The sequence below is a fragment of the Mesoplodon densirostris genome, chromosome 5, assembly GCF_025265405.1.
Source record: "Mesoplodon densirostris isolate mMesDen1 chromosome 5, mMesDen1 primary haplotype, whole genome shotgun sequence".
In the NCBI taxonomy this organism is placed as follows: domain Eukaryota; kingdom Metazoa; phylum Chordata; class Mammalia; order Artiodactyla; family Ziphiidae; genus Mesoplodon; species Mesoplodon densirostris.
Genome location: NC_082665.1, coordinates 53,217,248 through 53,229,216, shown reverse-complemented (window position 1 = coordinate 53,229,216; position 11,969 = coordinate 53,217,248). Strand labels below are relative to the sequence as shown.

Sequence of the window (11,969 nt, the reverse complement as noted above, 5' to 3'; positions counted from 1 at the left end):
TAAAATTATCTTGGTTATATTTCTCTATGGTGTTGTCTGCAGCCCAGATGACCCTCTCATTTAGCACATGAGTTCTTGGTTAACTAAGTTACCTTTGGAGTTACTTTACTGTTGTTCATGTGTGTTATGAATTTTATTTTTCCTCCCTTAAATCCATGGAGAATATATATCATCCCAAATGCACACAGTCATTTTGAATTTGAAATATCTCCTTGGACTCTTCATATAGGAACAAATCTATTATTTTGTACAGGAAATATTTTTTCCTTTGCTTGACAGCACAGGCTAAAGAGCATATCATCTTCAGCAATTTAAATTTAAATGAATCAATGGGCTAACTTTGATTTGCCTCTGTTCCTTCACAGCCACATATAGTAGTTTGCATTAATTAAATTAGTAATAAAGGAATTAAAATTGCTAGCTTCTAAGGGAGGGACATGTCAGTGGTATTAAATGTTGCACTTGGAATGATTGTCCTTGCATGTTAATTATTAGCTGCCTGAGATGCAGAGGAAGTTCAAGGAAATGATACTCTAACCACGTGTTATCTTAATTTGGGAAAAGTTCCTTTCAAGGATGAATTACATTGCAATGGGCTTTCTAATCAGACCATGCACTAATTTAGAATCAATGACCTCTAATCCTTTAAATCCACTATCACTGGCAGTAATTGGGAGGCTTCTGTAGGGCTGTTTACAAGTTACCTATCTGGACACAACAAAAGATGGATTTGTTTACAAATTCGAATTTGTAATTGTGTGCACTAGAAAGCTCATCTCTTTAGTTGCAGTGGTGATCAGATTATTTGTGGCATCGTGTTATTGGTGTATGTGTAGACTTGAGAAAGAGGAGAAAGAGGAAGGAAGAATAAGAAAGAAATGACCACTAACGTGGTTCTTACCAATTGCCTAATTTCTTTCGGCAGCCTAACTGCTGCCACTTTTGGACTGCACAGTGCAGATGACCATTTTTCCCTTGTTAAGCCTAGGTATACAAGTAATAATGGGGCAAGATTAGCAATTGTTTGGTTGCTGTAGCGTCCATTCAATGACTTTTGGTCTCAAGAACAAGACACCTCAGCAGGAAAGTTTTCTTTTTGAGTTCCTTACCCCTGGTTGGAAACTTGGGCAGGACTCATGGCTTTTTGGTTCACTGAGAGATAATAGACAGTTTTGTAATTACTTGAAATCACAAAACATAGTCTCAATTCAGTAAGCATGTGTCCAGTCCAAGGTATTAATCAATAATTCAATCTTCAATCTTGTGAAGGAAGGCTTTCATTTTCCATTTTGCTCTAACTAAAGCTCGAGCACAGAAGTGTAGTGTGAATGTTTTTTTTCCCCATTCTCACCACACCCTTGCTTTGTATCTGTAGCTTCGACTCTGGACCTGGAGTATGGGAAAGGAGGCGGGAAAAGGCTTAGGGAGGTAGACTTCAAGGTCTCTGGCTTTGGAGGATATTTAAACCTGTCTCTTCTGATTATTTAATTTTTTCCCCTCCAACATAGCATAGTGGGTCACAGTTGCAATAGACTAAGAAACAAAGGAAGCAAGTAATGAACCTTATTGACTTGGAAGACTTGATGTCACCCCAAACTTCACTCCATCAATCTTAGCTATACTGGGTCACCTAAGTTCATATTGCTGTAAACTGCGGTAGACAAGGACAAAGTAAGATGAACACACATAAATCCAGTATCTCCTATACAGCAGGTGCTGCGGTCCTTTTGCCTATGTCAAACTTTGACATTGCCATCGAGCCTGCTGACAGCGGCACAGACCTGACGTTAAGCTAGAATGAGGACAGTTCTGTATGTGTGGAGACCATTTCCAAGAGTAACTACAAACAGGTAGGCCAGCATTTGCCCAAGAGCTAATCTATTGGACCAGATACCACCAGCAAGTCAGCAGTTCTCAGCGACTTTGTTTTCCTAATGTGGGAAAAGATACTGCTCGTTGTTTTCATATTTAAAAAACATATCTATTTCTTTGCTTACGGCCTCCATCTTTGTAACCTATACTTTGTTGAACTGGGCTTCCCTGCCCTGCAGAAATCTCCAATTTGCACTCAATAGTCCACGCAGAGTCATTTTCTTCTTAACATGTGCATTTTATTCTTTTAAGGACAACAGGCTCCAATGTAATTAGTATTCCTGACATTTTACAAAGGAGGCAACTGAGGCTCAGGGGTTTGGTGTTGTGCTCCAGGCCTTACTGCTAATAAGTTACAGATTCACATTCATTTAGGAGTCCATTCAAGGTCTGCTTGTTTTTAAAGACTATAATTTTTCCATTAAGCCAATAAGTACATCTGTCCCTCAAGAATGCCCTGTGCCATTTGGGGAACACAAAAAGCAAAGTAACCACCTCTCCCCTCACACCATCGCCACCATAACTTCGTCTACGATGTGGTTGATAGTCAGGTCTGCTGGATCTGTGAAGGATTTGGTGAGGGTATATGTATATGTTGGTCTGTTTAATCACGCCCTCCCAGTTATTTGTTATTTATATAGTCCTATCCATATTTTCCTCTCCTTACATTGAACTTTCCTGCTGAGCAGTTTTATGTCTTCAGAACTTGTGCCTGAAATGTGAAAACACAAGGAAAAGGTTAATGAAAACAGTGAGAAAACTTTTCGGATGTCTTTCAGGATGTTGCCTGTGATCTTTTAGATTCATATTCCGATTTACTGCCTGGATACCTGAGTGCTTGCTGATCAGTATGATTGTCCAAATGACCAATGACATGAATTACTGAAAACCTAATTAGGCCTTTTGAGCTAAGAATATTTTTTAAGAGACTCTGACATTTGGTGAGAAATGTGGTGTCAGCGGAATATCTAGCATGAATATAATTTCTAATTTGGGGAAAAGTATTGGCATGTAATTATGTGAGCATATAGAGAGAGCAATTATATGAACCTGTCTTGAGTGCTGAACTTTGGAACAATGAAAAGGGACAAATGTGGGCCAGAGACAGACAGAACACATAATGTGTCCAGTCTGCCCAGAAACTTGTATACACGCTTAAAATTTATACGCTTAAGATCTCTAAATAGCTACCTGGCATTACTACAAATAATTCTTATGTGTTGATGCCAAAGAGTATTTAATACCATACAGAGGGATTCGAGGTCCTGGGGGAGGGGTGAATGTTGGTCCCAGAAAGGTCAGAGAAGAGGGAAGCATTTCAGAAGCACAAAAATCTAATCATTGGGGTTTTAATAAAATGTCTCTGATTTTTTGAGGAAGGAATCTTCTTGATATTATCCTGACCTAATAAGCCATCCAGGAACTCAGAGTTGCCTCTGAAGAGGTGTACCAGTTCGTTATTGTCACATAACAACAATCTCAAAGCTCGGTGGCTTAAAACAACCCTAATTTATTACTGTAACGCTTGTGTCTATGGGTCACAGCTGATGTGCGCTGTGCTCAGGTGATCTTGGCTGGGCTTGCTCATGTGACTGTGGGCTGGGTAGGAGCTCTGCCCTGGCCTGGGCTTGTCTGAGGCACCTTACCTGGTGCAGACCTGTTCCATGGGTCCTCAACCTCCTCCTGGCATTAACAGGCTTGCCTTGGCTCATCCTTCTCATGTTGTTGACAAGAGGGCAAGAAGAAACATGGTAGGCCACTTGAGATCTAGACTCAGAGCTAGAAAATTGTCACTGGTCACTTCTACACAATCTATGGGCCAAAGCAAACCATAGGGCTGAGTCTAGTGTCAAGTGGTGGGAAAATATACTCTGACCCTTTTCTGGGAAGAGCTACAAAGTCACATGCAAAGGGTATGAAGACAGGGAAGGGTAAATAATCAGGATAACTAATGCAACAGATGCACCATAAAAGAAACAGAAGCAGGATGCTTTTTGCAAAAGCATTTAATTTTAGGAAACGTCTTCTGAAACATGCAAAGAGGGGAATGGAAGGAAAGGACTTATCCTATTGTATAGCTGTAGTTGCTTCTTCTAAGAAGAAAATATGAGCCAAGGACAAGATCAAAGGCTGTACAAACTGTTGTGATATGCTTCATCACACAAAGTCATCTTTTAGCAAAAGATCAGTTAACTGCAATTATAAATACAAGTGCTTTAAATCTGGAAATTCGAGCTGATCTGGAAACCAAATCATAACCAAATCAATGTAAATTTCACTTCACTGATGTTGCAGAAACACCATAAAAACTACAGCATTACTATTTTTAAGTCTGTACAACCCTTTGAATTGAACACTAATTCCATATATTGCTATTGTCATCAGGACAATAAAAAATATAGTGAGTCCTGTGGTGATAACTATAAAGTACGTATTTGATATTTTAATGACTTAATTTTATTACATTCAAGAAAAATTAAACTTAAAGAATGAAAGAGTAATCACTACATGCAACTTTAAATTGCATTTCTCTGAAAACAGATTATCTGTTAGGAATATGGAGGAAGGTCTATTTGTTGCTTTTGTGGTGTTGTCAGTGTGACAAAAACCCATCATCTTTCAAATAGCTTAATATGCAACTATTATATATGAAGAATAAAGCTCTCTAAATTAAGAAAAGTCACAGATTATTCCTGTAAATGAACCTGCAAATGTTTGAAAAAATCATCTTTCCTTTTGGAATCAGACTCAATAATAGGTAATGTCTATTTGCCTGTCAATGCAAATACTATCTTAAAGCTTTTGGTGGCCATTCTAATCAAGATAAGAAAAAGGAACTTAGTTGTTACTGCCAACAATGTAGAAGCCCAGAATTTCTGGGTAAATTGGGTTTTTAGTAACAGTTTAGCATGTAAGGAACGACTCTGATGCTTAAACATAAAACTTTTCTTAACAGAACCATTACATTTCCTTAATAAGCCATCCCAGGGAGAGTCCCATGAATCAATTTTCAAGCAGTAAATACATCTCATTTCACTAATAACATGGTTTTTTCACCGATGAGAATTCAAAGAATTATTCAGCATTGCCCAAATTTCAACTATTATTTCTGTGCAAGTGAACATCTCGGTATGTGAATCGAGCCATCAATTTAAACTTCTAATTGAAGCTCAGTTTATGCTGGCCTAGCTGGGAAAACATAATCAGAAAGAAAATATGTATAGAAAAAGTTGAGATGACATTTTGATTATTTATCTCACAAATAGTCCAAATTGAGCTGCTGTCTGCTTCTGAAGGCATGTTTTGTCAAATGCTATACCTTCTGGAGACCATAGCCTGTGCTCTCTGATAATACACGTTTTCTTAAAGAATATAATAATTTATGTAGAGCCTCTAGATGTTGAGGACCTCATTTATTTCTTGGTAGTATAGAATTTATGCAATTAGGTTTACTCATACAAATTTCTTTGCAACTATTGAGTCTAACACGTGCTATTATACCTTTTGTTACAATTATGAATGCCTCCCATCAAAGTACCATGAATATTTTTACCCCGTAGCTGCTTCCTATTTGACAAATATTTTGTAGCTCTTCAAACAATTCCTTTTCTGATAAGCAAATCCTATATCCTCCCTTACAGGTTTATGGGGTAAAGTAGCCCATAATGTGTGTGTGTGTGTGCATGTGTATGCATGCACACGTGTAAACACCTATAAATGTAATTGAATATCTTTGAATTCACTCAGCTGCTTGGCCATCACAAGGTAAAACCTTTACCTGAGCTAGCTAATAAAAAGAGACAAGACAGATAACTTGAGAACGCCATCTGCCTTTGCAGTCTTATGCTTGTGTGTTCATTTTCCAATGAATATTTGTGCATTTGAGGAGCATTTATAAGAAAAAATGAGAGATGGACATTTGCGGAAGAAAAAGAAATTGGATTGGAACAGGTAAAGAGGGGGAAAAAATGAACTCCAGTATTCTGACTTCATGTTTCTAGTGTTTTTGAAATACTTTTTATTCAGAAGCTTAGATAGGAAATATACATTCTACGTTTAACTGAAGTAATTTTTATTGTTAAAGTATGATACTTGTAAAGCCAAATCTACTGTATTTTTTAAAATAGTACAGTGAGTTCCATTTAATTCCTTAGACATGTAATAAAAAACTAACATTTATATAATAATTTATTGTTTTCAAAGCAGTTTTCACATATTTCTTATCATATTACTCTGAATATGAATGGCATTAGTTACTAGGGGGAACAAGTAGGTTATTCAATGCAAATCTATCTTTTGGCACTCTCCCCAAGCATAGATTAGATGTATATTCAATACAACAGGGATGATAAACAATGTAGTGAATAGAACTTAGACTTGGTTATCTTGAGCACGGGTCCTAGGTCAGCCACTCCTGGTGTCTGTGATTGTAGACAAACTTATTTACATTGTCTTCATGTGTAAGATAGGGACAGCACCTCCTGTAGCAGAATGGTGGGTGGATTCAAATTAAGCAGTGTAAATAAAACACCAATATAGTCCAGGTCTTATAATAGGTAACTAGTATCTGAGAGCAGTATGTGTGTTTAAAATGTAATGTGGTGTGTATATATATATATATATATATATATATATATATATATATATATATATATATATATATATAGTGTGTGTGTGTGTGTGATTTATATCTATATCTATATCTAGATATAGATATATATATACATGTGGGGGCGGTATTTAAGTGTAATGTGATTGATATATATATGTCACATCACATTTTAAAATACAGAAGTGTTTTAAATACACACATATATAATCATATATATAATGTCTAATACTCCAAATACAGTTAAAATATTATAATATTTGCCTATTAAGTGATTTGAATATCTTGGAATAATCCTTTATAGATGGTATAACCAGTTCATGTATCAATTAATGTTTTTCAATTTTACATATTCTAAAAAGGAAGATTTCTTTATTAAAGAAGTGTGGGAACTATAGTAGACTGGGGTGAGCATGGCCTTTAGAATCAGGTCGGTTTGATACCTGACTTATCTTCTTAGAAGCTAACGTACTTGGGAGTTATGGAATCTCTCTAAACTTTAATTTTCTGCTGTGAAACGGGGGATATTTAATACTATTTATAACCGTTCAGGATTAAAAAAGATAACGTATAGATGGCCCAAGCACACAGTATGAGCGCAATAAATATTAATTACTTTCTCTGACGCACATAGCTGGCTTTACCTTACTTGGAGGGGGAAGCATTTCTAGGTTCATGCTTAGGTAACTCCAGATGGTACGCTGAACAGGCAAAGGTCCTCTTAAGTCAGTTCCCAGGACAGCCACGTGGGAGGCCCACAATAAGTGTGACTCTATGGCTGAAAAGGGAGATATGCACATTATAGAAATCACCCCTTGTGAAATCGGGGAGTAGATGAAGTGGCTTACCTGACATCATAGGAGGGCATGAACAATTTTATTTTGCTGAATTGCTTCTCCAGGGAGATGGGGAGTCACAATGAGTTTTCCACTCTTTAATAAAGACAACTACTTCCTATGCATGAACATCCTAGTTTAGACAAGAGGCAGACAGCTGTGAGAGATATGTGAAGACATATTTCAGTTTTATTATCTTTTAGGCATAGACGGGTATGTTAATCCATTTCCACATACAAGTCCTGTAATCACAGATAGGGAGTGAACCTTGAACTGGCAAAACCTGTCTCCTGTTGCCAAACAGTTAAGTTTGGAAAGACGAAATCTCAAAGGTTGAGGATTGTGCATTATCTTCCTTCCCAGCCTTGCTGTGCTTATGGCTGCTGTTGCACACATAAGCTTTCCGTTTTATCCAGGCATTGATCCACTGGTAACAATGTTGTCCCTTTTTTCCCCAGGCAAACTTTCTGCTTTCAGTCCATAGCTCAGAGTTTCCCATGTTCTGCTCTCTAGGTTCTGACAGCTGTTTTTGGACTTAGTTAACCATAGAAGCCAAGAAATAATTGCAGTAAAAACCTCTCTTTCTATTGTCGCATTGCTTTTTTATGTAAAATGTCTCTTAGGAATTAAACTTTGAACCTTTGATCTCTCACACCAAAAGATAAAAAGAAAAAATATTTATATGGAAATAAGTTCATTTTAGTGTTCATGGTTTATTGTGGAAAGCAGGTGTTTAAAAATTTTAGAATTTTTTTAACAAAATTCTAAAGATAAAAGAAAAAAAATCACAGTATTTACAGAGATAACAGAATGGCGTAGCCATGCAAAACAAATAACTTTGGTTTTTCCCCTTTCACTTTGGTTTAAATATTGACCAAGATTCAATTTTTTCCTGCCAAATAAAACTTCAATAAATCAAAGTTTAGAGGCAAAATAATATATTTTCTTTTTTCCCATTATATTTTATACAGCATCGAGTCTAATAGGATATTTTATGTACTTAATTCATACCAATACACTATAGGAAGCTTTTAATAAACTGAGTCACTACTGCTCAGACAGCAAATGGTTTACAAATGTACAACAACGTGTGTTTCTAAATAATGCAGAAGTGACAAAGTATTTATTCCTAATCTTCATCTGACTTTAATCTTCAATTTATTTTTCATTGCCTTCCTAATTTTTTATTCCATCAATCTAAAAAACAAACACCAGTTTTCCTTTCCTCCCAAAGAACACAGTTCTATACCTCGAAATCTGATGTTCATTTTTCTTCAATAAAGTTATGTAAATCCATGACAAAAATGGCCATGCCGTGTTCTCCCAGAAACCAGGCTTCTGCTTGAAAGAGCAAAGTTTAAAAGTCTAGTCCCAAGTAACTACTGGCACATATCCAGCCTACTTCAAAAAGTTTCCATTTACACTACCACCCTATAAATTTCCTCCAGCATAAAACATGTTTATAAAGTTACAAATTTGAATGTAACTAAAGGTATATAGACATTTTATTATTATACTTTTTGATGTACTGCTTGATAAATTATGTACCAGTTAAAAACACTAAATGATCTCAAGGTGCATTCAATATCTGTAGCGTAGTTAACAAAAACACACGAAAAAAATATATATTCTATATTCTGTGGAAAATAACACAGCTTTGATAATGATCACTGTTAAAAATCTCCAATTCTGACTGATACCTTTTTTTTAAAGGAAATAGGTATAATTTTAAGGCAGTGGATAACCCAAAGGATTTAACTCCAATTTTTAATTACAGTGATTTACATAGTGACCTATGAAAATGGGAATGTTATCCATGATTTTTCCAAACTGTCTCTCATTCATTGATTTGTTTTCTTATTTTGACAGAAAATAATTTACTAGCAGGTGTCTCTAAATGCTACCCAAATTCTATATGATTTTTTTTTCAGAATAGGCAAAATTGTCAGTTTGGGAGCACCATTATTATGTGTGTGTCCATAAGCGTGCATGTGATTTCCTTGAGAGTCAGCTGGTGGCACATACACAGAAGTAGTTCATCTGGTGCTTATCAACCTCACTCTTTGCCTCCTCCTCCCTAGTGACAAAAATCAGTTTTTGATTAGGGCAATGTGTGTCCCCAATCTTCACAAGCTGCCACCTTTGGGATTTAGGTGCTTGTGAGAAAGTCTGGGGGCATTACTGATAGCAATCAGAATCAGAAATGTACCTGCTCAGATTATCCATATAAACAATTGAAATAAAAGCATCACATTATACATCAGATTAACAGCAACTCCCAGAACAAAGCTTACAGTGTATAAAAATAGCTACGTAAAAAATTTACATAAAAGGCAAACCAAAAAGGAATTCTCAGTGCAGACATTTACAGAAAAGAAAATCAAACCAACACAACATATGACCTATTATCATGGCTGCCAAAACTTGTTGTTATTGTTTGAAATTTCATTTCATTGTTTTATTTGAGATAATTCTCTAAAATCCTGTGACAGCTTGGTAGAATGAACTGCTTAACACTTGAACCATGAATTGCCGTCAATGTCTTTGTATATGTCTTAAATACAATCCACGTTCATGCTTCAATTGGTCTATATAGTTTTCTTTTCTCTGAAATGATGAAAAAAACCCACAATTCAGATAAGTTACCATAGCAATCACTTTTCACAATCAACATATGCTTTGTACTGAAAGTGATACTTCATAAGAGCTTTTTATAAAGCTCCACTGTCCCAGAACCTAACTGTAATCTCAGGTATTGCTGCAGCTCTTCAACTAATAATTTTTTTGAATTGTTGAAAGTATTTTTTTGTGAAAATTGCTTAATTCTTATGAAAATTATAAGGTTTCTCAGGAAAATATTTCATTCTGCTTCTCTTCAGGTTAACAAACTCACTTATCCCTTCAAATCACACTCCATTTTGTGGGCTTTGTCCTCAAGCTCAATTTTCCTTTGAGAATTTACTCTATCTAATTTTGAAGAAAAAAGAAGGTAAACTCTACATTTACAGAGGATTGAGGAACAAATCCTAGAGAAGCAGAAATAAGAATCAGGTGGGAATGCTGCGTACTTGGTCTCCAGTGGAAGGCAGGATAAGGGAAGGAATTCAGATCTTACTCCTTTCACCCAATCATTTTGAGATTCTGGTTTCCAGATTATAAAAATGTCTTATTTCAATCATTCTTATTTTTCTTTCCTGTGTGCATTGTTCTAATTGCAATTCTTTCCCTTGCTCCCTATCTCCTCTATGGGATTAATTTAGGTGACCCACTCAAATCATAACTTGCGGTTTATTTATATTGAACCAAAGTTTTACTATGGCTGTTGGGGATTTTTATATATTTGAGTAAACTATAGTAACATTATTCTCAAGGACACAAAAAATATTTTGTCCAAATGGCTTCTCTGTTTGACTGGCTCAAGAGAACATAAATAAAAATAAAAAGTTCAAATTGAAAGTGGCAATACCATGGAAACATATCTCTTTTGGAGATTATTTTAAAAATCACACTCATATAGCTCTTATATATTGATGTATGCAATATATATGCATGTATATATATTATATTGATATATACATAATACACACACATATATATGCACATATAGATACATACACACATATATAATATATACACTATTTGGAAAAGTGTGTGTGTACACACACACAAATTTGTTAGTCTTTTCATTAGAATGATTTGAGAGATGGCTGTATAAATATGCTGACACTTTTAAGTATATTAAATCCTTGGATTAAAATTTTTATATTTTAAAATTATTCTCATAATTGCTTTTTAAAATAAAGTATGAGAATTGCTTCTCATCTAATCAAAATATCAATTTATAAAATTAAGATTTTTGCACTCAGCAAAATTTTTGGCATTAAAATAAAAAATGCTCATTGAATGTTAAAATCTCAAAATTGATTTCAATTATTCTGAGGATAATGATTTTTATTCAGAGGATGAGGAGTCTGTTGAGATTCCATACTTCTGAGAACACCTTTCTGAGTAACCAAAGTTTCCTTTTGAAAAACTCTCTTCCTGTTTGAAAGCTGTAATTATAAGGCATCTTAATGTCATGGCTTTCCCTTTCATCTCTAGGATGTTTCATACTTTCCTGGGAATTATTTCTATAAACCTCAGACAGCCTACCCACCTGGACAACAAGTGGAACAGTTTCTCTCTTAGGCTTCTGTTTTGTGATTGTTTTCTTCTAACTTCTTGTTTTCTTCCAGATTACCAAGATCCTTGTTTACATGTTTTGATGCAGTCCTATGAGAGAATTAAACATTATCACATTGACACTCACATATTTAACCTTTCTTATTTTTAATTTTAGGGTTCACATTAATGTATCTTTGAAAAGCAAATGTTATACATCGAATACACGTAAGTCCCTAGGACAAACAATTTCACATCTGTGAGCCTTGATTGGTAACAGAACACATTCCACTGAAATTACCTTGGTTGTAGGGTTGCATTAAATGTATGCTAAGAGAAAAAGAAGTCAGTTATTTTGAACACACACTATACATACTTAGTTGCATCATGTTTTTGCCTGGGTTGATTTTCTTTCTACTTTCCGGGAAGTAATTATTATCATTTGATAGTCAAAATTTTCATTCTGGGAAAATGCATCCTGCAAAAATTTT

General features: G+C 35.3%; 1 protein-coding gene across 1 annotated transcript in view; it reads right to left on the bottom strand.

Annotated features, from left to right (window-relative positions):
* Positions 1–7,488: 7,488 nt before the first annotated feature.
* Positions 7,489–11,969, bottom strand: part of ALCAM (activated leukocyte cell adhesion molecule) — a 208,301-nt gene continuing 203,820 nt past the window's right edge. Inside the window, exons 15-16 of the mRNA XM_060098739.1 lie at positions 11,474–11,589; positions 7,489–9,924 (exon numbers count right to left, since the gene is read on the bottom strand). Coding sequence (XP_059954722.1) covers positions 11,502–11,589 — 88 coding nt within the window. The 3' untranslated portion in view covers positions 7,489–9,924; positions 11,474–11,501. The remainder of the gene's footprint in view (positions 9,925–11,473; positions 11,590–11,969) is intronic.